The 27,504-nt window shown below is 35.7% G+C and overlaps 1 protein-coding gene across 3 annotated transcripts in view; it reads left to right on the top strand.

Annotated features, from left to right (window-relative positions):
* The window catches only part of YTHDC2 (YTH N6-methyladenosine RNA binding protein C2), a 73,922-nt gene that overhangs the window by 29,730 nt on the left and 16,688 nt on the right, over nucleotides 1-27,504 (top strand). For 2 of the 3 annotated variants that reach the window (XM_082837279.1, XM_082837278.1), the window contains exons 13-24: nucleotides 3,502-3,680; nucleotides 3,935-4,031; nucleotides 4,110-4,197; nucleotides 4,284-4,364; nucleotides 12,983-13,065; nucleotides 18,537-18,642; nucleotides 20,102-20,221; nucleotides 20,530-20,802; nucleotides 23,293-23,419; nucleotides 24,485-24,690; nucleotides 25,045-25,240; nucleotides 27,273-27,382. In XM_082837279.1, coding sequence (XP_082693405.1) covers nucleotides 3,502-3,680; nucleotides 3,935-4,031; nucleotides 4,110-4,197; nucleotides 4,284-4,364; nucleotides 12,983-13,065; nucleotides 18,537-18,642; nucleotides 20,102-20,221; nucleotides 20,530-20,802; nucleotides 23,293-23,419; nucleotides 24,485-24,690; nucleotides 25,045-25,240; nucleotides 27,273-27,382 — 1,666 coding nt within the window. The remainder of the gene's footprint in view (nucleotides 1-3,501; nucleotides 3,681-3,934; nucleotides 4,032-4,109; nucleotides 4,198-4,283; nucleotides 4,365-12,982; nucleotides 13,066-18,536; nucleotides 18,643-20,101; nucleotides 20,222-20,529; nucleotides 20,803-23,292; nucleotides 23,420-24,484; nucleotides 24,691-25,044; nucleotides 25,241-27,272; nucleotides 27,383-27,504) is intronic. The other variant, XM_082837280.1, reaches the window with a different exon arrangement.

Below are 27,504 nucleotides of genomic sequence, written 5' to 3'. Positions count from 1 at the left end.
AAAGAATGAATAAACAAGAAAGAGCCCTTGAAAATTAAAATATGATAGCAGAAAAATAATTCAGAAGGGTTGCAAGATAAAGTTGAAAAAAATTGCTGACAGAGTAGGAAAAAAAGACAAAAAAATAGAAAATAGTAGAAAAAGGATAGGAAAATTTATTTCCTATGTATTTTTTTATGAGGAAGCTGTTAGAGAATGTGTCCTACAAAAATGAGGAGGTGAAGTAAAACAGAGAAGAACACAGTAGATCCAGCACAGGAGATAGGTGAAAGAAATGCTTAGTATGTTGGTGCACAGGGCTATTCCTATGACAGCTGCCCAGTAGGCCTTGTCTCATAGAAACAGAAGATAGAGAGCTCCAGGAGGAAAGTCCCTCTGGGGTAAAAAGGATTACCTGATGGTTTTGATCATATTAAAAAGATTTTATGAATTTGTTGGACACTTTGGGAAGAATTAGTGCTAAGTACACAGAAAACTAAGCAAATAAAAATTAGACAGTAATTACTCAAGGAAAACCAAAAAGTTACAGAAGAAAGGGAGTGTAATCATAGTTTACTATTTAGCTCAGGGGTAAATAATGTTTATGTAGCAAAGTAAAGCTGAATGCAGATTTAACGAAAATTGTATGGGTTTATGTGTGTGGAAACTATATGAGGGTGGGGGTGGTGACCTCATTTTTCATTAATTGGAGATTCACAGATAATTACTAAATTGTTAAATCAGTAAATAGCAGAAGATGCATGTTGCTTAGAAATACGGCAGTAAATACCAAAAGTAATGGCTAAAAGAATTGAAAAAGGTCCTAGGCAGTGTGACTAGGAGTGGAGAGGGGTTTTTGTTAGAACTTCTATAAAACCCTTGTTTATTAACACTATGTACATGTATTACTTTGATTTAAAAAAAAAAAGGGCAATACTTCCAAAATCCTATGAAACTGTTATAATTCTTCTTTTAGATAATTATTTTAGATAAATTTTGATGTTTATACAGAGTTTAGATTAGACATTTAAAGAAAAAATATATTTAAAAGAAATTTAAAGGAAATGTATTTTATAGTACACTGATAGCTTTTATCTATTTTCAACCGATAAGACTGTCAAAAAAATAATAGAGTATGAAGTTAAAATATATTAAAACATCTATTATTCAAGAACATATAAAATGTTTTATTTGAGTTGGGTTTTTGTATTTAAGTCTGTAGATGAAGTCTCGGGTATTAGATGAAGTAAACATTTGAAATATGAAATTAGTTTTATCATTTTAATTTCATTAAATGATAATGTAGAGTCTCAAAGTCTTGGCAGATCCAAATGCTAATTCTGGTGTGGTGGGTTTTATTATCATTTCATTAATAGCACCAGAACTTGCACCAGAACTTCCTTTTAATGCTAACACTTCGAATGTTCCAGATATTGTTACGGTGTTAGGTGTAGCTCAATATGTACTACAGATTACCATGTAAAACAGTTATCTGGATAATATTTTAATTATCCCAGCTAAGTCAGCTTTCTTTTTATTCCACAGATCATGATGTTATCAACTATAAATTTCAAATATTTAAATTAAATTTATTATGTTTGCTGGATTATTGATACTTGATATCTAAAGTTTATAGCATTAAACAAAGAACATAATACCTCCTTAATTTACCTGGTAAAAATAAGAAAACAAAAAACTTGGAATGTTTTAAATTGCATTTAAAAATTTTAAATACTACAATTATAATGTTGCAGAAGTTTCATATTTTTCCTATTGAAAGCAGTCTTTTTTTAAAAAAAATATTTATTTTTGGCTGTGTTGGGTCTTTGTTGCTGCACATGGGCTTTCTCTAGTTGTGGCGAACGGGGGCTGTTCTTTGTTGCGGTGCACGGGCTTCTCATCGCTGTGGCTTATTTTTATTGCGGAGCACGGGCTATAGGCCTGTGGGCTTCAGTAGTTGTGGCTCGTGTGCTCAGTAGTTGTGGCTCATGGGGTCTAGAGCGCAGGCTCAGTAGTTGTGGCACACAGGCTTAGTTGCTCTGTGGCATGTGGGATCTTCCCGGATCAGGGCTTGAACCCGTGTCCCCTGCATTGGCAGGCGGATTCTTAACCACTGTGCCACCAGGGAAGTCCCTGAAAGCAGTCTTATGTTATTTTTCTGCTAAGCTCTTTAAGAAAGATTGGGCTGAACTGAACTTTCTAGAAATCATATTGATAATTACTAGTGATGGCAGTTTTATATTTTCACTTACAGGATGAAGAAGCAAGGGGGTTATTTCAGTAATTTCTACTGATTTTGGCTTTCGGGAAATAGCATAATCAACCTGCTTTTAGTATAGGATAACTGAATTAGTCATTTTAAGCTGATACCTATAGACTGTTTTTTTTTTATGTATGAACTATTCTCCAGAATATTGTTTATAATAATGAACAATTAGAAACAACCTATTAAGAAAAGGTAAATGACGAGCAAAAGTTTGTGTTTTTTTAAGTTTTATTGGGATAAAATTCACATACCATATAATTCACCTACTTAAGTGTATAATCCAGTGGTTTTTAGTACGTATGTTCAAAGAGTTATGCAGTCATCACCACAGCCAATTCTGAGAACATTTTCATCACCCCAGAAAGAAATCTGTGCTCATTAGAGGTCACTTCTAATTTTCCCCAACTTTAGCAGCCCTAGGCAACCACTCATCTACTTCCCATTTCTATAGATTTATCTGTTCTGGACATTTCCTATAAATGGAATCATATAATATGTGATCTTCTGTGATTGGTTCTTTCACTTAGCATAGTGTTTTCAAGGTTTGTACATGTTGTACCATCTTTCTAATGACTGAGTAATATTCCATTCTATGGATAGACCATAGTTTGTCTATCTGTTCATCAATTGATGAACATTTTGGTTGTTTACACTTTTGGGATGTTATGATAGTACTGGTATAAACATTTGTATACAGATTTTTATGTGGACATATATTTTCATTTCTTCTTGTCTATATACCTAGGAGTCTAACTGCTGGGCCATATGGTAACACTATGTTTAACAGTTTTGAAGATCTGCCACGTTGTTTTCCAAAGTGGTTGCACCATTTTACATTCCCACTAGCAGTGTATTAGGGTTCCAATTTCTTCACACCCTCTCTCACACTTATTATTATCTGTCTTTTTTATTATAGTCATCCTAGTGGGTGTGAAGTGGTATCTCATTGTGGTTTGAATTTCATTTCTCTCATGACTAATGATGTTGAATGTATTTTCATGTGCTTATTGGCTATTTGTATATTTCCTTTGGAGAAATGTCTTCAGATAGAGTTTTTTTAAAAACACATATTGCCCAATTTTACTTTGAGTAATATACTTGAAACCAAAATATGAATTACATTATAGAGTATTAATTGTCACTTACCTTCTTTAGAGTATATTGAAAATTTGAACATGGACATAATGGGAATCATTGGCCTTTAAGCGTTACTCTTTTTAATGAAATTTGACTTGGTCTGTGTTTTTCTTTTCTAGTGCTTCATTGGAATTTGGAAATTTAGATGAAAGTTCTTTGGTTCAAACAAATGGGAGTGATCTCAGTGCAGAAGACAGAGAGCTCCTGAAAGCTTATCATCATAGTTTTGATGATGAAAAAGTAGACTTGGATTTGATCATGCATCTTCTATACAATATCTGCCATAGTTGTGATTCTGGTAAATAAGTATTGTCTAAAAGAACTGAAGCAAAAATATATTCTTTGACTTAAATTTAGTATTTTGTGTGTGTACAAATTTTTATACAATTTTGTTGATAATAATGCACAAATAATCTCTTGTGTCATTTTATAAGTATTAGAATTTATCAGTACTTGAAAACACATGATGTAGTTCATTATAGCTAGTTGTTTTGATTGATTTTGGTTTTACAAAGAGATTTAATGTTTTAAAAAAAGTCATTCTTCTTCAAGGTGCAATATTGATTTTCCTGCCTGGATATGATGAAATTGTTGGTCTGAGGGATCGCATCCTGTTTGATGACAAGCGGTTCGCTGACAATACTCATAGGTAAAAGCTAAAGCTTTATATTTATTGCATTAAATAACAGTTAGGTACCACAGTATAATTTCTCTTAATTGTCGACAGGTACCAAGTCTTTATGCTTCATTCAAATATGCAAACATCCGATCAAAAGAAGATATTAAAAAACCCACCTGCAGGTGTTCGAAAAATAGTAAGCTTCATAAAATCTTCTTTTTTCCATTTTATTAGTCATTGGTTTTGCTTTCATATTAACGATAACATAATATCCAATTGCAGATCCTTTCCACCAATATTGCTGAAACCAGCATCACAGTCAATGACGTTGTCTTTGTTATTGATTCTGGTAAAGTGAAAGAGGTATGTATGGATAAGTTGTATTTTTACCTAAATGACAAAGGTTAAGTTCCATAACAATAAATGCTTTTTTTTTTTTTTTTAAATAAACTATCCTTTATTATATACTATTTGTTTGTATTTTTTTTTTAACATCTTTATTGGAGTATAATTGCTTTACAATGGTATGTTAGTTTCAGCTTCACAACAAAATGAATCAGTTATATATATACATATATTCCCATATCTCTTCCCGCTTGCGTCTCCCTCCCTTCCACCCTCCCTATCCCACCCCTCCAGGCGGTCACAAAGCACCGAGCTGATCTCCCTGTGCTATGCGGCTGCTTCCCACTAGCTATCTACCTTACGTTTGGTAGTGTATATATGTCCATGCCTCTTTATCGCTTTGTCACCGTTTACCTTTCCCCCTCCCCATAGCCTCAAGTCCATTCTCTAGTAAGTCTGTGTCTTTATTCCTGTTTCACCCCTAGGTTTTTCATGACATTTTTTTTTTTTAATTCCATATATATGTGTTAGCATACGGTATTTGTCTCTCTCTTTCTGACTTACTTCACTCTGTATGACAGACTCTAGGTCTATCCACCTCATTACAAATAGCTCAATTTCGTCTCTTTTTATGGCTGAGTAATATTCCATTGTATATATGTGCCACATCTTCTTTATCCATTCATCCGATGATGGACACTTAGGTTGTTTCCATCTCTGGGCTATTGTAAATAGAGCTGCAATGAACATTTTGGTACATGACTCTTTTTGAATTATGGTTTTCTCAGGGTATATGCCCAGTAGTGGGATTGCTGGGTCATATGGTAGTTCTATTTTTAGTTTTTTAAAGAACCTCCATACTGTTCTCCACAGTGGCTGTATCAATTTACATTCCCACCAACAGTGTAAGAGGGTTCCCTTTTCTCCACACCCTCTCCAGCATTTATTGTTTCTAGATTTTTTGATGATGGCCATTCTGACTGGTGTGAGATGATATCTCATTGTAGTTTTGATTTGCATTTCTCTCATGATTAGTGATGTTGAGCATTCTTTCATGTGTTTGTTGGCACTCTGTATATCTTCTTTGGAGAAATGTCTATTTAGGTCTTCTGCCCATTTTTGGATTGGGTTGTTTGTTTTTTTGTTATTAAGCTGCATGAGCTGCTTATAAATTTTGGAGATCAATCCTTTGTCAGTTGCTTCATTTGCAAATATTTTCTCCCATTCTGAGGGTTGTCTTTTGGTCTTCTTTATGGTTTCCTTTGCTGCGCAAAAGCTTTTAAGTTTCATTAGGTCCCATTTGTTTACTCTTGTTTTTATTTCCATTACTCTAGGAGGTGGGTCAAAAAGGACCTTGCTGTGATTTATGTCATAGAATGTTCTGCCTATGTTTTCCTCTAAGAGTTTGATAGTTTCTGGCCTTACATTTAGGTCTTTAATCCATTTTGAGCTTATTTTTGTGTATGGTGTTAGGGAGTGATCTAATTTCATACTTTGACATGTAGCTGTCCAGTTTTCCCAGCACCACTTATTGAATAGGCTGTCCTTTCTCCATTGTACATTTCTGCCTCCTTTGTCAAAGATAAGGTGACCATATGTGCGTGGGTTTATCTCTGGGCTTTCTATCCTGTTCCATTGATCTATCTTTCTGTTTTTGTGCCAGTACCATACCGTCTTGATAACTGTAGCTTTGTAGTATAGTCTGAAGTCTGGGAGCCTGATTCCTCCAGTTCCTTCTTTCGTTCTCAAGATTGCTTTGGCTATTCGGGGTCTTTTGTGTTTCCATACAAATTGCAAAATTTTTTGTTCTAGTTCTGTGAAAAATGCCAGTGGTAGTTTGATAAGGATTGCATTGAATCTATAGATTGCTTTCGGTAGTAGAGTCATTTTCACAATGTTGATTCTTCCAATCCAAGAACATGGTATATCTCTCCATCTATTTGTATCATCTTTAATTTCTTTCATCAGTGTCTTATAATTTTCTGCATACAGATCTTTTGTCTCCTTAGGTAGGTTTATTCCTAGATATTTTATTCTTTTTGTTGCAATGGTAAATGGGAGTGTTTTCTTGATTTCACTTTCAGATTTTTCATCATTAGTATATAGGAATGCCAGAGATTTCTGTGCATTAATTTTGTATCCTGCCACTTTACCAAATTCATTGATTAGCTCTAGTAGTTTTCTGGTAGCATCTTTAGGGTTCTCTATGTATAGTATCATGTCATCTGCAAACAGTGACAGCTTTACTTCTTCTTTTCCGATTTGGATTCCTTTTATTTCCTTTTCTTCTCTGATTGCTGTGGCTAAAACTTCCAAAACTATGTTGAATAAGAGTGGTGAGAGTGGGCAACCTTGTCTTGTTCCTGATCTTAGTGGAAATGCTTTCAGTTTTTCACCATTGAGGATGATGTTTGCTGTGGGCTTGTCATATATGGCCTTTATTATGTTGAGGAAAGTTCCCTCTATGCCTACTTTCTGCAGGGTTTTTATCATAAATGGGTGTTGAATTTTGTCAAAAGCTTTCTCTGCATCTATTGAGATGATCATATGGTTTTTCTCCTTCAATTTGTTAATATGGTTTATCACATTGATAGATTTGCGTATATTGAAGAATCCTTGCATTCCTGGAATAAACCCCACTTGATCATGGTGTATGATCCTTTTAATGTGCTGTTGGATTCTGTTTGCTAGTATTTTGTTGAGGATTTTTGCATCTATGTTCATCAGTGATATTGGCCTGTAGTTTTCTTTCTTTGTGACATCCTTGTCTGGTTTTGGTATCAAGGTGATGGTGGCCTCGTAGAAGGAGTTTGGGAGTGTTCCTCCCTCTGCTATATTTTGGAAGAGTTTGAGAAGGATAGGTGTTAGCTCTTCTCTAAATGTTTGATAGAATTCGCCTGTGAAGCCATCTGGTCCTGGGCTTTTCTTTGTTGGAAGATTTTTAATCACAGTTTCAATTTCAGTGCTTGTGATTGGTCTGTTCATATTTTCTATTTCTTCCTGATTCAGTCTTGGCAGGTTGTGCATTTCTAAGAATTTGTCCATTTCTTCCAGATTGTCCATTTTATTGGCATAGAGTTGCTTGTAGTAATCTCTCATGATCTCTTTTATTTCTGCAGTGTCAGTTGTTACCTCTCCTTTTTCATTTCTAATTCTATTGATTTGAGTCTTCTCCCTTTTTTTCTTGATGAGTCTGGCTAGTGGTTTATCTATTTTGTTTATCTTCTCAAAGAACCAGCTTTTAGTTTTATTGATCTTTGCTATTGTTTCCTTCATTTCTTTTTCATTTATTTCTGATCTGATTTTTATGATTTCTTTCCTTCTGCTAGCTTTGGGGTTTTTTTGTTCTTCTTTCTCCAATTGCTTGAGTTGCAAGGTTAGGTTGTTTATTCGAGATGTTTCCTGCTTCTTAAGGTGGGCTTGTATTGCTATAAACTTCCCCCTTAGAACTGCTTTTGCTGCATCCCACAGGTTTTGGGTCGTTGTGTCTCCATTGTCATTTGTTTCTAGGTATTTTTTGATTTCCTCTTTGATTTCTTCAGTGATCACTTCATTATTAAGTACTGTATTGTTTAGCCTCCATGTGTTTGTATTTTTTACAGATCTTTTCCTGTAATTGATATCTAGTCTCATGGCATTGTGGTCAGAAAAGATACTTGATACAATTTCAATTTTCTTAAATTTACCAAGGCTTGATTTGTGACCCAAGATATGATCTATCCTGGAGAATGTTCCATGAGCACTTGAGAAAAATGTGTATTCTGTTGTTTTTGGATGGAATGTCCTATAAATATCAATTAACTCCGTCTCGTTTAATGTATCATTTAAAGCTTGTGTTTCCTTATTTATTTTCATTTTGGATGATCTGTCCATTGGTGAAAGTGGGGTGTTAAAGTCCCCTACTATGAATGTGTTACTGTCGATTTCCCCTTTTATGGTTGTCAGTATTTGCCTTATGTATTGAGGTGCACCTATGTTGGGTGCATAAATATTTACAATTGTTATATCTTCCTCTTGGATTGATCCCTTGATCATTATGTAGTGTCCTTCTTTGTCTCTTCTAATAGTCTTTGTTTTAAAGTCTATTCTGTCTGATATGAGAATTGCTACTCCAGCTTTCTTTTGGTTTCCATTTGCATGAAATACCTTTTTCCATCCCCTTACTTTCAGTCTGTATGTGTCTCTAGGTCTGAAGTGGGTCTCTTGTAGACAGCAAATATATGGGTCTTGTTTTTGTATCCATTCAGCCAATCTGTGTCTTTTGGTGGGAGCATTTAGTCCATTTACATTTAAGGTAATTATCGATATGTGTGTTCCCATTCACATTTTCTTAATTGTTTTGGGTTCGTTATTGTAGGTCCTTTCCTTCTTTTGTGTTTCTTGCCTAGAGAAGTTCCTTTAGCAGTTGTTGTAGAGCTGGTTTGGTGGTGCTGAACTCTCTCAGCTTTTGCTTGTCTGTAAAGGTTTTAATTTCTCCATCAAATCTGAATGAGATCCTTGCTGGGTAGAGTAATCTTGGTTGCAGGTTTTTCTCCTTCAACACTTTCAATATGTCCTGCCACTCCCTTCTGGCTTGCAGAGTTTCTGCTGAAAGATCAGCTGTTAACCTTATGGGGATTCCCTTGTGTGTTATTTGTTGTTTTTCCCTTGCTGCTTTTAATATGTTTTCTTTGTATTTAATTTTTGACAGTTTGATTAATATGTGTCTTGGCGTATTTCTCCTTGGATTTATCCTGTATGGGACTCTCTGTGCTTCCTGGACTTGATTAACTATTTCCTTTCCCATATTAGGGAAGTTTTCAACTATAATCTCTTCAAATATTTTCTCAGTCCCTTTCTTTTTCTCTTCTTCTTCTGGAACCCCTATAATTCGAATGTTGGTGTGTTTAATGTTGTCCCAGAAGTCTCTGAGACTGTCCTCAGTTCTTTTCATTCTTTTTTCTTTATTCTGCTCTGCAGTAGTTATTTCCACTATTTTATCTTCCAGGTCACTTATCCGTTCTTCTGCCTCAGTTATTCTGCTATTGATCCCATCTAGAGTACTTTTAATTTCATTTATTGTGTTGTTCATCGTTGCTTGTTTCATCTTTAGTTCTTCTAGGTCCTTGTTAACTGATTCTTGCAATTTGTCCATTCTATTGTCCATTCTATCTCCAAGATTTCGGATCAACCTTACTATCATTATTCTGAATTCTTTTTCAGGTAGACTGCCTATTTCCTTTTCATTTGTTAGGTCTGGTGGGTTTTTATCTTGCTCCTTCATCTGCTGTGTGTTTTTCTGTCTTTTCATTTTGCTTATCTTACTGTGTTTGGGGTCTCCTTTTTTTTTTTTGCAGGCTGAAGGTTCGTAGCTCCTGTTGTTTTTTGTGTCTGTCCCCAGTGGCTAAGGTTGGTTCAGTGGGTTGTGTAGGCTTCCTGGTGGAGGGTACTAGTGCCTGTGTTCTGGTGTATGAGGCTGGATCTTGTCTTTCTGGTGGGCAGGTCCACGTCTGGTGGTGTGTTTTGGGGTGTCTGTAGACTTATTATGATTTTGGGCAGCCTCTCTGCTAATGGGTGGGGTTGTGTTCCTGTCTTGCTAGTTGTTTGGCATAGGTTTTCCAGCACTGTAGCTTGCTGGTCGTTGAGTGAAGCTGGGTGCTGGCGTTGAGATGGAGATCTCTGGGAGATTTTTGCCGTTTGATATTATGTGCAGCTGGGAGGCCTCTTGTGGACCAGTGTCCTGAAGTTGGCTCTCCCACCTCAGAGGCACAGCACTGACTCCTGGCTGCAGCACCAAGAGCCTTTCATCCACAGGGCTCCGTAATTTGGGATGATTCCTTGTCTATTCAGGTATTCCACAGATGCAGGGTATATCAAGTTGATTGTGGAGCTTTAATCCGCTGCTTCTGAGGCTTCTGGGAGAGATTTCCCTTTCTCTTCTTTGTTCTCACAGCTCCCAGGGGCTCAGCTTTGGATTTGGCCCCGCCTGTGCGTGTAGGTCACCGGAGGGCGTCTGTTCTTTGCTCAGACAGGACGGGGTTAAAGGAGCCGCTGATTCGGAGGCTCTGGCTCACCCAGGCCGGGGGGTAGGGAGGGTCACGGAGTGCGGGGCGGGCCTGCAGCGGCAGAGGCCGGCGTGACGCTGCAGCCTGAGGCGCGCCGTGCGCTCTCCCGGGGGAGCCGTCCCCGGTTCCCGGGACCCCGGCAGCGGCGGGCTGCACAGGCTCCCCGGAAGGGCGTGTGGCTAGTGACCTGCGCTCGCACACAGGCCTCCTGGCGGCGGCAGCAGCGGCCTTAGCGTCCCATGTCCGTCTCTGGGCTCCGCACTCTTAGCCGCGGCTCGCGCCCGTCCCCGGAGCTCTCCCAAGCAGCGTTCCCAATCCCCCCTCCTCGTGCACCAGGAAACAAAGAGGGACGTAAAAGTCTCTTGCCTCTTCGGCAGGTCCAGACCCCTCCCCAGACTCTCTCCCGGCTAGCCGCGGCGCACCAACGCCCTGCAGGCTGTGTTCACGCCGCCAACCTCAGTCCTCTCCCGGCGCTCCGACAAAAGCCGGAACCTCAGCTCCCCGTCCCGCCCGCCCCGGCGGGCGAGCAGACAAGCCTCTCGGCTGGTGAGTGCCGGTCGGCCCGATCCTCTGCGCTGGAATCTGTCCGCTTTGCCCTCCGCACCCCTGTTGCTGTGCTCTCCTCCGCGGCTCCCAAGCTCCCCCACTCCGCCTCCCGAAGTCTCCACCCGCGAAGGGGCTTCCTAGTGTGTGGACACTTTTCCTCCTTCACAGCTCTCTCCCGCTGGTACAGGACCCGTCCCTATCCTTTTGTCTCTGTTTAGTTTTTTCTTTTGCCCTAACCAGGTACGTGGGGGGTTCCTTGCCTTTTGGGAGGTCTGAGGTCTTCTGCCAGCGTTCAGTAGGTGCTCCGTAGGAGTTGTTCCACGCGTAGATGTATTTCTGGTGTATCTGTGGAGAGGAAGGTGATCTCCGCGTCTTACTCTTCCGCCATCTTCCCGGAAGTCCAATAAATGCTTTTATAAGCAGAATTCATTTTAATGGGAAAATTTCTGGTTCTAAGATGAATTTAACGTAGTAAATGTTGGTTTCACTAAAGTAAATATTCTGCCTTAAACAATTCAGTTTGTAGGATCTGTCTTATTTTAACAAATTATACAAAAAAATTTAGCCTCTGCTCACTAAATATTAGGAATAAAATAAAGGATTTGGCTAGTTACAGTGAAAATTTTGTCAATGTGGGAATTTGATTACATATTTTGTATGTTTTCTTTCTACTCATGGGCATGGACCGTGTCCCTCTTGTTCATTGTTATATCTCCAGTGCTCCACATATAGTAGGTATTCAAAAGATACTTAGTTCAAGAGAACCATGCTGATAGGAAACAAACAAACATAAAACCAGGCTTCAGCAAATGATGGCTAGCAGTAAAATTGGGCCCATCACCTGCTTTTGTAAAAATAAATTTTGTTGGAATACTGCCGTGTCTACTTTTTACCCATCGTCTGTGGCTGCTTTCACACTCCAGTGGCAAATTTGAGTAGTTGCAACAGACCCCCTCTGCAAAGGCTAAAATATTTACTGCCAATTCCTGATATAAATAAAAGGCAGCATTTATTTCCTTTTAGTGTTGGAATGCCCAGCAATTCTCAGCATCCTTAATTTTGGTCGATCCTTTCACTGAAATAATTGAAAGTGATAGAGGTAATTGATTTTTCAAGGAGAGCAATGCTATCCATGTTGGGAAAGCAAATTATATCTGTTCTAGTGGATATGAATGATCATTTTTAATGTGAAAAAATTAATTGCCTTTAGGTGTTATTTATCAAGTAAACTGTGATGGTAGTGCCAAAGTTATTTTATGTACAAAATTGTTAAATGTAACATTTTATTAAAAACAAAATAAGCAGCATCTTTTCTAAAAATCCCATAATTAAACAATTATGAGAACACATTTGTATTTGCTCTATGTAGTAATTTTATGAAAAGGAAGGTGTAAAGTCACTGAATGATTGATGTATATATTCTAGCAATGAATTCTTTTAAAATATTTTTCTACGTAAGTTTCCACTTTAGAAGTGAAAGTATGGGGATAGTAATGGTTCTTTTTTACCTTCTCTTTTGTAACATTCTGGATAGGCTAACTGCATTAGTAGTTCAGCAGGAGGTAAAATGGAAGGGGTTAAAAATTATTCAGTTGGGAATAGGATTACTTTAGTGATTATTGTTATTCTTCCAATCAACTTCCTGGAAAGTATTTCAGAAAACGTCTTTCCCTGGTCACTCCTATTACCCACGGTGATGTAAATCTGATAGAAAATGACCTCAAGGAATAGATCAGTTCTCGCCAATCTTGATGCCTTATGAGAACTGACTGCCATTATCCAAGTGTAGCAGAGAAAAACAGATAGCTTAGCAAGGCACAGAATGAGGAAGTTTTACAGCTCTTCTAAGTTTAGTTTTCATTCTTTTTCCTTAGAATGTTTGTGACCAGAAATCTGGATTTTTTTTTAAAATCAGTATCCTGTTTTAATTAATCAAAGGGGACTTTGAATTAAACTCGATGTGCTAAAATATGTTCATAATGTTTTCTGCTATTTCTTCTTAAATACCTTTTATGTATTAACATGAAGGTGATTTAAATATTACAGAAATCCTTCGATGCACTGAATTTTGTTACAATGTTAAAAATGGTGTGGATTTCCAAAGCTAGTGCCATACAGCGAAAAGGCAGGTAATGTATATTTAATGGACATTGATTCAATTGCCTATAAAATGGAAACATTTTCATATGTATTACATATTTAATATATATTCTACTTTCTCTAAAATGTTAAAACTTTCGTGTTAGTCTTAATTTTTATATTATTTTTGCAAAGCATACCATTTTAATACTTATTTTAAAAGTTGAATTTAGGTTATGTTAAAAATAAAAATTTTTGTCTAGTATGATCTACACTCAGAAGACATAAGAAACTTAAAAAACAAAAATAAAAGCAGTGTAAGATGTAGGACTAATTTCTGTACAATACATAAAAAGCTCCATGAAAATCAATTGAATAAAGACCACTACATTAACCTCACATATACCACATATATCTCATATATACCTAAAGAAATGCGAATTAATAAGGTACTATGTTTTACTTATCAGATGGGCATCAATGAAAATTTTTAACAGCACACACAACAAGAGTTGACAAAAGCATGGGCCAATAGGCTTTCACAGTTTGCTGATGGGAGTTTATATTGATGTGACTTCTTCAGAGGATGATTTGAAACTGTTTATCCAGATCTCCCCTTTAGCAGTGGATTCTACTTCTCATAATTTATCCTGAGCATACTTGTACTCAGGATAAATGTGTGCCAAGTATGTGGCACTCATAGTATGTGTGCCAAGATGTATGTTTAAGAATGTTTTTTGCAGTATTATTTGTAGTAGTGAAAAGTCTAGGAACACTGTAGTATCCATAACTAGTGAAGTGATTAAGCAAATTATATTATTGTCACACAATGTCATACTAAGTAACTGTTAAAAGGAAATATGTAGATGTATGTGTTTTATATGGAATGAGTTTTCAGAAACTCATATTAATTGAAAAAAGTAAGGTATAAAACATGTATCTAGTATTTTCTTGTTCTAAAAAATATCTATGCATGTGTATGTTTGCATGTATATTTAGACACATATGTTGTTGAGGCTGAGATAAACATTACAAAACAATGATTGTTGACTGAGAAGGAGGATTTGTGGGGCTCTTGGAGGAAGGAGACAATTTTTATTTTTGTATTTTTTGTATTTCAGTTATTTAGCACATACTTGCATTACTTTTTCATTTTTAAAAAGGCAAGATTAAAAAGAGTCATATTTTTCAGTAATTATTTGACTAATTTTTCTTGCATTTTAACTAACAAGAAAACATCAGATACTGACTTTAAGAGTGCTGCCTACTGCAGACGGTGGATACATTGATTTCTGTACTTTATAACTTCATAGAATGCTCTTTGTTGTTGTTATTTGTTGTTGTTATTGTGTCAGTTGTCTTCTTATGACAAGTGTGGCTTGGCACATTGAGCTGGACTTATACCGTGTTAATAGTATATTATCAGGGATAAAAATCAGAAATTATAGAAATTTTCTTTGTCATCTTTTTCAACAGATGTTTTTTGGCAGCCTTCACTGTGCAAGTGTTAGGGGTGCAATGATGAATAAACTATGGTCTGATGGGTAAAGTTTGAGATGGGGAAATGTTGCAGTCCATCTTGGAATCCAATAAATTAAGCAATTTTAATATTATGTGATCTGCACTGTAACTAGATAATGCTTCTAGAGGAGTTAAGATAGAATCTGAGACAAATATGATTAAATAGTTATTTTGGGAAGGCATTGCAGAGGGAAAACATTCACAGAGGCCTAAAGGCAAGAGTGACAAAGAAAGTTGTTTGGATGGAGTTTAGTTTAGAGGAGAATAATGAAAAATGAGTGGAAAGAGGTAAGTTGCAGACTGGTCCTTTAGGACCATTTTGTATTTTCTCTCTCTCCTTTTTCTTTTTAATAACATGGTTATAGTATTCTTTCATCTTTTTGAGGAATGAATAGGTAGAGACAAAAATGATGGTAGGAGGACCCCAGTAGGAGACTCTTTTCATTAATCCTGTCATTTACAATAAGGGAGAGATGAGAGTAGCCTGAATTATTATAGTGGTGGTTGAAATAAAGAGGAATATAGGCATACCTCCCCTTACTGCACTTCTCAGATACTGAATTTTTTACAAATTGAAGGTTTATGGCAATCTTGTGCACCCCGTGTTGAACAAGTCTATCAGCACTATTTTTCCAACGGCGTTGCTCAATTCTTGTCTCTGTGTCACATTTTGGTAATTCTTGAAATATTTCAAACTTTTTCATTATTACTATATTTGTTATGGTGATCTCTGATCAGTGATCTTTGATGTTATTATTGTAATTGTTTTGGGATACCACGAACTGTGCTCGTATAAGAAGGCAAACTTAATCCATAAATATTGTGTGTGTTCTGACTGCTCCACCGATCAGCCATTTCCCATCTCTCTCCTTGTTCTTGGGCTTCCCTATTCCCTGAGACACAATACTGAAATTAGGCCAATTAATAACCCTACAGTGGCACCTAAGCGTTCAAGTAAAAGGAAGAGTCGCACTTCTCTCACTTTAAATCAAAAGCTAGAAGTGAATAAGCTTAGTGAGGAGGGGATGTCAAAAGGTAAGACAGGCCGAAAGCTAGGCCTCTTAGCACCAGTTAGCCAGGTTGTGAATGTGGAGGAAAAGTTCTTGAATGAAATAAAAAGTGCTACTCCATTGAACACATGAATGATAAGAAATCGAAACAGCCTTATTGCTGATGTGGAGAAAGTTTTAGTGGTCTGGATAGAATATCAGATCAGCCACAACGTTCCCTTAAGCCAAAGCCTAATCCAGAGCAAGGTTCTAACTCTATTCAATTCTGTGAAGGCTGAGAGAGGTGAGGAAGCTGCAGAAGAAAAGTTTGAAGCTAGCAGAGGCTGTTTCATGGGGTTTAAGGACAGAAGCCATCTTCATAACATAAAAGTGGAGGTGAAGCAGCAAGTGCTGATATAGAAGCTGCAGCAAGTTATCCAGAAGATTTAGCTAAGATAATGAGGGTGGCTACACTAAACAGATTTTCCTTGGAAAGCAGCCATTTCTTGGAAGAAAATGCCACTAGGACAGGCTGACTCTCTTGTTAGGAGCTAATGCAAGTGGTGATTTGAAGTTGAAGCCAATGCTCATTGACCATTTTAAAAGTCCTAAGGTTCTTAAGAATTATGTTATATTTACTCTGCCTGTGCTTTATAAATGGAACAACAAAGCCTGGATGACAGCACATTTGTTTACAATATGGTTTACTGACTATTTTAAGCCCACTGTTGAGACCTGCTGCTCAGAAAAAGTGACTCCTTTCAAAATACTACTGCTCATTGACAATGCACCTGGTCACCCAAGAACTCTAATGGAGATGTGCAACGAGATTAATATTGTTTTCTTGCCTGCTAACACAACATTCATTCCTCAACCCATAGATCAAAGAGTAACTTCAGCTTTCAAGTCTTATTCGTTAAGAAATACATTTTGTAAGGTTATAATTGCCATAAATAGTAATTCCTCTGATGGATCTGGGCAAAGTAAATTGAAAACCTTCTAGAAAGGATTCACCACTCTAGATGCCATTAGGAACATTTGTGATTCATGGGGAGACGTCAAAATATCAACATAAACAGGAGTTTGGAAGAAGTTGACTCCAACCCTCATGGATAACTTTGAGGTAGGAAGTAACTGCAAATGTGGTGGAAAGAGCAGGAGAACTAGAATTAGAAGTAGAGCCTGAAGATGTGACTGAATTGCTGCAATCACATGATGAAACTTTAACAGATGAGGAGTTGCTTCTTATGGATGAGCAAAGAAAGTGGTTTCTTCAGATAGAATCTACTCCTGGTAGAGCTGCTGTAAAGATTGTTGAAATGACAACAAAGGATTATATTACGTAAACTTAGTTGATAAAGCAGCAGCAGGGTTTGAGAGAATTGACTCTGATTTTGAAAGAAGTTCTGTGGGTAAAATGCTATCCATCCAACAGCATGGAATGCTTCAGAGAAATAGTTTATGAAAGGAAGAGGCCGTTGATGTGGCAAACTTCATGATTGTCTTATTTTAACAAATTGCCACAGCCTTCAGCCTTCAGCTGATCAGTCAGCAGCCATCAACACTGAGGCATGACTCTCCACCAGCAAAGAGGCTATGACTTTGAAGTCTCAAATGATGGCTAATGTTTTTTAATAATAAAGTATTTTTTAAATTAAGGTATGCACGTTGTTTATTTAGACGTAATGCTATTGCATGCTTAATGTACTACAGTATAGTGTAAACATAACTTTTCTGTGTATTAGGAAACCAAAACATTCTTGTGATTCACTTTATTGCAATGTTTGCTTTATTGCCATGGTCTGGAACTGAACCTGAAATATCTCTGAGGTATGCCTGTAAGTAACTAATTCAAGAGATATCCAGGAGAGTAATATTGGTGATTGTATGTCCAGGGGGTGGGGGTTAAGGAATAGAGTGGAATGAAGGATGTCTTACAGGTTTCTGTGAAAATTTTGTGGATGGTGGTGCTATTGTCGGGGAAAATGTGAAGCGTGGTTATGTGGGGAGAATTAATTTTTGGTTGTGTTGTTTGAGTTGACTGTGGAAAATCCAAATGGAGCTAAGAGCCTTCTGAAATATAGGTCTAGAATTAGGATAAGGAGACCTAGGTGGACGGAACTTGAAATTAGGAGGATTATTAATATCACTTGGGAGAGAGCAGAATAAGGAGAGCAAAGGGCTAAGGTCTGACCTCAGAGGAACATCAACATTTAAGAACTGGGAAGGATAGAAATCTTTCAGAGGAGGCTGGATAGGTGGGAAAGCTAATGGGTATGTAGTGAGGGAAATATTTGATGAAGGAAGGAATGGTCCAACAATGTCAGATTTTCTAACTTGTATCACACTGTGTTATAGTTAGGTTTGTCTCTTTGGATTATGAGCTTTGTGAGGCTACGTAGGGATATTTCTGTATCTCTGTCACTTGGCATATTCAGCCTTGCTATTAGCTGATACAGGGACTTTGGATAAAATTAAAAGTGACTGCTTTTCCTCAAGATGTATTTCTAGTGCTTTCCAGAAAATTATGCAAGTCTCTATGATCGTGGGGTAAATGACACTCCCTTAGAGTTGTGTAATGCATAACTTCCACAACTCTGTGTTTAGTGGGCCTAAACACAGTGCTTAGTATCAGCTCTGTAAAATTGATTAAATTTAAATTACCATATATTTATTCACGCCTTATTTTTTACTCACTTTTATTTTTGTGTATATATATATATATATATATATATATAGTATATAAATTTTTACCATTGTCTTAGAAGTATTACTTGTCAGGTAGTATTACTTGTCATTCATGAATCTCACTTTATAAATGAAATAATTGAGTCCCACAAATGTGAAGTACCTTTTCAAAGGTTAGGGGATCAGTATCAGAGTAGAGGTTCAGACTCACATGTCCTGATACTGGTTCATTGTTCTGTCTCCTAAATCATATTGCTTTTACAGTTTCCTTATTATAGTCTTTATTCCTTGTTTGAGCCTTAATTTTGTGTTTCAATTTTAAGGGCAGGGCGATGCAGACCTGGAATTTGTTTCCGGCTGTTCAGTAGACTTCGATTCCAGAATATGTTGGAATTTCAGACTCCAGAACTTTTGAGAATGCCATTACAGGTGGAAATTTACTTAACTCTATCTAAAAGGCTATTTTTTGTGGGTGAGGGAGGAGAGGGACCATTTCAACTTATACTGATTGGGCTTTTAAAAAATCAATTTATAAAATAAAATTATAAAGTATATATTATGGAGGGTGGTTATCTATAACTAATATTTTTTTCTGTATAAGAAAATTTAACTCAAAAACCTCCAAAATTTAAAAGAATTACTTGAGTGCATTTGAATTTTAGTATGGTTTATAGATACATTGTTTTTTTAATGTAACATTCTAGGAGTCTGTCAACCACCTGAGTGTTCACCTTTTAAATTCTCAATGAGAAGTAGAAAACAAATCATTTAAAGTACAAAAGATAATACCAAAATCTCAGTTTAAGATGCTGATCTTACCTTGGTAGTTTTGGAATTGAGTTCACTGAGATTTCCTGGCCTGTATGAATTGTTTTCCTTTTGGTTTTCTGACTTCATGGAACAGCCAAACACTATGTACTTTCTAGGGAAAACTATCAGAAGTGCATTAATTTGATTCTCTGGTGTGCTGAGCTAGATGCTGGCTTCCAAACCTTAAAGAGACACTGGGTCATATTTTTGGCATCCAGGTACCTGGATGACTTCCCACTTCTCCATGCCTGTGTGCCATTTTCTGTTCTTCTTAGGATATGCAAAGTTCTTAACAAAAGCCTAAATTATCTCTCCTGCTTGTGTCTCCAGTTTTAATTTTTTAATTCTTGCCTTTCCTCTTCTCTCTGCTCATACCAGTAGTTTCAGTTTCTGAAGCACATTTTGTTTCCTTCTATCTTAGGGCCTTCATATGTGCTATCCCCTCTCCATTGAAACCACCCCCTTATTCCTTTTCTGTTTAATTCCTAATTAATCTGTACATCTTACTTTAAGTGTCATTTCCTCAGAGAAATTGTCTTTGACTTCCCATGGCTGCCTCCTCCTACTCTTTCTTGAACTTGTGTTTACGTCTTTAGTTCCCTGTATCCTTCATAGCACTTATCCCAGTTGTAATTAAGTAGTTAATTATATAATTATTCTGTTTTTCACACACAGTGAAAATCCATGGGGGCAGTGTCTGCCTATCCTCTTCTTTTTCTCCAACTTGATACATGGTGCCTGGCACCTAGCAAAAACTTAAATATTTGTTGAATGGATAAAAGATTCTAGAATGTAATATAAAGGGAAAAAAAAGATTTTTGGACAGTGACTGTTATTGTTATATATAAGAACTGTGTGAGGAGACATTGCCCGCTGTTGATGGAGGATGGTTATTAAGATTCTCGCACTAAAGTATGAGCCCATCTTTCATAGAAAGACATTGTTCCCTCTGCTGTTCATTTTAATCAGAGACTCTACTAGTCTGTGTTGGGAAACTATAGTTCCCAGGATTTTTAAAAAAATAAATATCAATTATAAGTGTCAGTATTTCAAAATTATTTGCTATTCTTATTTACAGGAACTTTGTTTACATACCAAGCTCTTAGCCCCAGTTAATTGTCCTATTGCTGATTTCCTTATGAAAGCTCCTGAACCTCCACCAACTTTAATTGTAAGAAATGCTGTGCACATGCTTAAGGTTGGTGTCTTAATAGTTTCATTTTACCTGAAATTTAAACCAATTGAGAATATGTCTTAACTAATTTTTTACCTAAAAAAATTATCTTTGTATTATGTATTTTGAATAATACTCTCGTGGTAATTATAGTAACACAGTAGGTATAGTTCATTTTTACGTAATATATTTGAAGCAAAATATATTTTTTATGAGGTACAGTAGCAAAAGAAAATTTATGTTCTTGTATCTTACTTATGGATTTTTAAGTATGTGGTTTGATTAAACAGTTTTTGGTCATGTCAAGTTCTATTTTATATCCTTTTATTTAGACAATAGATGCAATGGATGCATGGGAAGATCTCACTGAACTTGGATATCATTTGGCTGACTTGCCAGTAGAACCACATCTTGGTAAAATGGTCCTATGTGCTGTGGTGTTAAAGTGTCTGGATCCCATCCTTACAATTGCCTGCACACTAGCCTATCGAGATCCGTTTGTCCTGCCAACACAGGCCTCTCAAAAACGTGCAGCTATGCTTTGTAGGAAACGTTTCACTGCAGGGACTTTCAGTGACCACATGGCACTTCTCAGAGCATTCCAGGTACTATTATTGTCATTTTATTTTTGAAATGTTGCTGGTTAAACACATTTCTAGGGTAAGTGTAACAAATTAAAAAATAGATATGATTCTGTTCATTTTGTTTCATTATAAAGTCACATTTTATTAATTGCTCAGAAAAATACCTTCCTAAACTGTTAATATGTTAAAATTATCATGTTTTTCTCTACTTTTTTCTTTCATTTTCTCAGTTTTCTCCTTGTAAAACTATGTATATATTTATTTTTATTTATACTTATATATATATTTCTTTTTTATAAACCCAAATTCCTTATCTTTAATCATATCTTGTTTAGGAATGCTCTAAAATTTTAGTTAAGAAACACTGTATATTATTCAAAGTATATAGAACAAAACTTAGAAGAAAATTATCTTGAATTTAATATCCATTTATTGATTTTTTACAGTAGGTTCCTTTCTTGTGTGCTCAAGACACTATGTTAAGAATTTAATTTTATAAAGCAAAATCCAAAAATCACTTAAAAATTTTAAGATAATAATAGTGAGAAATTGAGGAAAGTGATAAATGGGAAAGAAAAGATAAGTATAGTGAACCTGAGTAAAGGAAATGATATATAATTTAGAAATTCAGCTATGTGGGGGAAGAATATGTTATTTCTTGAAAAGGTAGACATGTTATTTATCCTTCAATTCCCTTGAATGTAGGCTGTATCTATACATTAAAAAATTGTGTTTTTGCAGAAAGTACTCTTTTCCAGGCATACAGGATTTTTCCAATATGTACAATTAAAAAAGTAATTATAAGGTCTTTTGTGGGCATTATTGAATAGTGGTTGATGCATTGCTATTAATTTGGTCTATTAGATACCATATATTATAGTAGATCAGTTGAGTGATTATAACTGGGGGGAGATTTGGAGTAGAATTCCTATCTATTCTTTGTTTTTTCCCCAGCTCCTTCAAAAACAGAGAAGGTAAATTACTGCTTTTGTCTTTCTGTTATATTCCAAAGCAAGATAACTCATTTTCAAAGAGAGCTCCATTATGCTACATATAGGTGATTTCTAGGAATCCTACTTTCCATTCTCAGACAGATTAGGAGGGTGATATAAAGATTATTTTTAGAGGCCTGAAGTGGCAGGTTTCTTAGATATAAATGGTATTATGATGGCTTAATTGAAAATCTCCCATACTTCAGTGGAGGAAAGTTAGCAGGCACATTTGTAAAGGTAAATATTTTTACATAGCTAGGTATTTAGGTTGCCTGATACTTTGTTCTCATTGGGATTTTATAAACTCAATGGCTTTCATAGCATTTGAGTATAAATTGAAAATGATAAATTCTATTTGGTCATAAAGTCTTAGATTTTATTTTAAAATTATTCTAAAAAATTAGATGTTATTGACATATAACATTATGTTAGTTTTAGGTGTACAACCTAATGACAGTATTTATATATATTGTGAAATGATCACCACAATAAGTCTAGTTAACATCCATCACCACACATAGTTAAAAAATTTTTTCTTGTGATGAGAACTTTTAAGGTCTACTCTCTAGTCTGTTAATTAGAGTTGTGATGATTTCACAATACAAATCATTATGTTATGCACCTAAAACTAATGTTATATGTCAATTATGTCTCAATAAAATTATTTATTAAAAAAATTACTCTCAGGGACTTCCCTGGCGATCCAGTGGTTAAGACTTCACGCTTCCAGTGCAGGGGGTGCAGGTGCAATCCCTCACTGGAGAACTAAGATCCGACATGCCGCTCAGTGGAGGCAAAAAAAAAAATATTTCTCTCAAATGAACTTTTTACAAAACAGAAATAGAGTCACAGATGTAGAAAACAAACTTATGGTTACCAAGGGGGAAAGAGGGAGGGGAGGGATAAATTGGGAGATTGGGATTGACATATACTCACTACTATATATAAAATAGATAACTAATAAGAACCTACTGTATAGCACAGGGAACCCTACTCAGTACTCTGTAATGACCTGTAGGGGAAGAGAATCTAAAAAAGTGGATATGTGTATATGTATAAGTGATTCACTTTGCTCTGCAGCAGTAACTAACACAACATTGTAAACCAACTGTACTCCAATAAAAATTAATTAAAAAAATAAATGTTGATGTTGAAAAATGAAAAAAAATTACTCTCTTAGCAACTTTCCAGTATACAGTACAGTGTTATTAACCATAGTCACTATGCTATATATTATGTCTCCAGGACTTATTTATTTTTATAGCTCAAAGTTTGTACCTTCTGATCCCCTTCACTTATTTCATCCACCCTCCTCACTCCTCTAAGCCCCCGCCTCTTGCAACCATTAATCTGCTCTCTGTATCTATGAGTTTGTTTTTGTTTTTCATAGTCTTAGATTTTATAAAGTAATTAGAAAAAGGAGAATTGACCTTGAGTGGTTATTGTAGTGATTTTCAGTTACTTTGGTTCCTAAGAAGTGATTAGAAACGTGTCTTGTTATGTAATTATATTTTTATAGGCATGGCAGAAGGCTCGAAGTGATGGGTGGGAGCGAGCCTTTTGTGAAAAGAATTTTCTTTCACAAGCTACTCTGGAAATAATCATAGGCATGAGAACTCAGTTGCTTGGTCAACTTAGAGCATCAGGTAAAGTTTTCTTCCAAAGAACCTATTTAAACTACTGAGAGTTGCCTATACGTTATAGTATTTCTAGTGTTAACTAATGCCATCTTATATTATTTTTATGACATTATCATGTTGCATATCTTATGTTCATGAACTGCTTTGTAGACTTCTGCATGACCTCAACTTTTGTTTGTTGATTAAAAAAATGATATTGTAGAAGCTATAGTTGAGAAATATATGAATGCTTTTTGATACTGTTGGCAATAAGCCATTTATAATATATTTGTTGGCAAAAATCAATTTAGAGATTGTACTTGTTATATTTTATCATTGCAATATCATGGCAATATCATTAATAAATATTTAGCTCTATGAAAGAGAAATTACAAAAATTTAAGTAGATTGATATGAAAGCTGGCCTTTATATTTTTGGAACATAAAACAACTAGTAATCACTTGAAGGCACTTGATTTCTTTTTTTTAAAGAGAATGTCAGTTTTGCTATTTCATTTTAGAACTGCTCCTTTGAATTTCTTTTTGAGTGTCATAGTACATTGAGGAAACAGAAGAAAAGTACCTGAGCCTGGATTTATGGAATAGCTGAAGTGCCAAAGTAATATAAGGAATGAACCAGAGGATTCAGAGTTGTCTCAAATATGGGGAAATATGAAGGACTTTTGAAATTCAAGCAAGAGTACTTTATATTTACTTGACTTCACTTCCAGGATTAGTTTCTGTCACAACCAAGGTTTATTAATACCATTCAGCAGAATAGTTTAGGTTTTCAGCTATGATTTTAGTATGTTTCTGATAGCAGCTTATGAAGAACTTTATTGCAAGAATATGTATTTGTTTCTGAAGTCCCTAACTCCTCAATGAATCTTCTACTTACTTTAGCCTAAGCAAACTTAAACTTTCTTCGAACATTGACTATATTATAAACTTTTCAGAGGAGATTTTATGAATTATTGTGGCATTTGAATCATTAAACTTGTATGGATTATACAATTTTTTGTTAAAAACCCAAATTTAAAAGTATATTTTGTGCAATAGAAAAAGTTGGTGTGGTTTGTTTCCTCTTTCTAGGTTTTGTGAGAGCACGAGGTGGTGGTGACATTCGAGATGTTAACACAAATTCTGAGAACTGGGCTGTCGTTAAAGCTGCATTGGTTGCAGGCATGTATCCTCATTTAGTCCACGTGGACAGAGAGAATGTAGTATTGACAGGGCCAAAGGAGAAAAAAGTACGGTTTCATCCCACTTCAGTTCTCAGTCAGTCTCACTATAAAAAGGTAAAACTTTTTGAATGCTCTTAGGCCTTGAGGTAAAACTAATCTAATTTAGATAGTTGAAGATCAATAAAAAAATGCTCCCAATGCCAACCTGCTTTAAGAAATTAATTAGTTATGTATGTATAATTCAACATTGGAACAATATTTTGGTTGAGTCTTAAAGTTGGAAGAGGTAATGTGTTAAGTATTGAGGACTTTTGTACAAACTACATGACCAATGACTTGCTTTAATTTTTGTTTGGGTACTAATATACAACATCTATTTCGCTGAGGGACTTTGTACATTTTAAAAGTATTACCAGTAAATTAAGTGATAAATTTACTTAACAGTTTTAAAATTTATTTTCCTAATAGATTCCTCCAGCTAATGGTCAAGCTGCAGCAATTCAGGCACTGCCCACAGATTGGCTTATTTATGATGAAATGACCAGAGCTCATAGAATAGCTAATATTAGATGTTGTTCAGCAGTGACACCTGTCACTGTATTGATATTTTGTGGACCAGCTAGGTTGGCAAGTAATGCTCTTCAGGAACTTTCATCTTTTCGAGGTAAATATATTATTGAAGGAAATACAAATCTATTTGAAATAAAATTTTTTCTTCTTACTAAACCAAACAAATTTTGAAATTATAAAAATTTATGTGGTACTAGCTCCCTTTTGATGTATTAAGACTAATTAAAAATTACTAAAGTGTACCATTGTTCTTGAAATTGATTTCTAAGGTAACTTGATACTCATTTGTGCATTTTTGATTAAACTTGTTGATAGTCTGTTTTTTTCTTCCACTTGAATTTAAATGATAGTTTAACATAAAAAACAGGTAATTGTTTAACTACCAAATATAAAATAGATAGCTAGTGGGAAGCAGCCCCTTAGCACAGGGAGATCAGCTCCTTGCTTTATGACCACCTAAAGGGGTGGATAGGAAAGGTGGGAGGGAGCCGAAAGAGGGAGGGAATATGGGGATATATGTATATGTATAGCTGATTCACTCTGTTATACAGCAGAAACTAACACAACAATGTAAAGCAATTATACTCCAATAAAGATGTTAAAAAGAAAACAAAAAAGTAATTGTTTAAAGGAAATGTTACCCATAATCCCACTACCCTTACGCAAACACTTTTTAATATTATACATTTTTTTCTGTATGTTTACATATTTTAGGTTATTTTACCCATACTGTTTATATTCTGCTATTTTCATTTCACAAAATATAAAAAACATTTTTAATATTTCATATTAATGGCTGGAAAATATTCTATCACATTATAGTGACATAATGCATTTGAAATGTTCCTTTATAGTCGGACATCTAGATTGTTTCCAATTTTTTGCTATTTGGTGATTCAGCAAATATTTATTGGGCAACTATTACATGTCAGTTATTGTGCTAGGCATTGAGGATATAACAGAAAACAAGATATACAAAGTATTTCTGTCTTCAGGAGTTCACCTGTTAGTGGGTGTTGACATATAGCAAAAAAGTAAATAACATGCATGGTACTTTGAAGAAAATGAAGAGGGTCTCCTTAGGAGTGACCTACTTTAGAAAGGGACCTTAGACAAGTTTCTCTGAGGAGATGAGATTTAAGCTGAGCTCTAAAGTATGAGAAGAAATCAGCCATGTGAAGATGCAGAAATATGCTCTAGGTAGGAGAAGACGTCGAGGACCAAGATTCTGCACTAGGAAATGATATAGGAACAGACAGAAAGATTGTGTGATTGGGACCATAGTGATCAAGGTGAGAGTGGGATGATCTGAGGTTGAAAGAAAGACATGGACTTGTAAAGGAAAATGCAAGGGAAACCGTTGAAGGGTTTTAAGAAGGGAGTAACATGGTGTGATTTATGTTAAAAAAAATCATTTTGGCTGTGAGAATGGATTGCTTGAAGGAGCAAGGACGGAAGAGAAGAGGCAGGTAGGAGGCTTTTGCAGTGGTCTTATGATAGATAATGATGGCTCAGAACTACAGTGATGGCATCTGATATGAAAAGAAATAGATTTAAAATTATTTTGGATGTACTAGTAATGGCTGGATCGAATGTGGGTGGTGAGTGAAAGGGAGGAATCATTAATTCTTGGGTTTTTGGCTGTGATAGCTAGTTGAATAATTGGTGCCACTTATTTGAGATTCAGAAAACTGGGAGGAGCAGGTTGTGTAGGGAAGTCAGGGGTCCTCTTAGACATGTTAAGTTTGAGATGGCTAAGGAATCCTAAGTAAGATTTTTTTCTTTTTGAGTCAGTGGATTTATTATCCATATCTGGAGCTCAGGGAAAAAGTTTGGACTAGCAATACAAATTTGGAAATCATCAGCTAGTAAATGATATTAAAAAGAAGAGGGTTCTTGACAAAATTTGAAAAATTCTTTTATTTAGAATTTGAGTAGAGAAATAAACAATGGCCAGATACTGAGTTTTAATTTGTGACCTGTTGTGTTTGGAGAACTCCCTACACAAATTGTTAGTATATCAGGAGGATTTGTGTAAATGTAGAGTATCTATATTGACTTACTATTTTGTCTGTGATATAAGATAGTAAAAGTGAATTTTTTTTCCTTTCAATATGTGTGAACAGCAGATGGTATTCCTAATGACAGTAGTGATAGTGAAATGGAAGACAGAACTACTGCTAATTTGGCAGCTTTAAAACTTGATGAATGGCTCAATTTCAAACTAGAGCCAGAGGTAAGTTGCTTTTTAGTAGTGTGATAGATTTCTTTTATTCAGTTGTATGAATTGATACACAGTGTGATGAAAATTATATCTTTAAAATTGAGCCCTTAGTATGAGAGAATACAGCTTGTTTT

The sequence above is a fragment of the Leucopleurus acutus genome (assembly GCF_964270905.1).
Source record: "Leucopleurus acutus genome assembly, chromosome: 3".
In the NCBI taxonomy this organism is placed as follows: Eukaryota; Metazoa; Chordata; class Mammalia; order Artiodactyla; family Delphinidae; genus Leucopleurus; species Leucopleurus acutus.
This window is presented reverse-complemented; position numbering and strand designations above follow the sequence as displayed.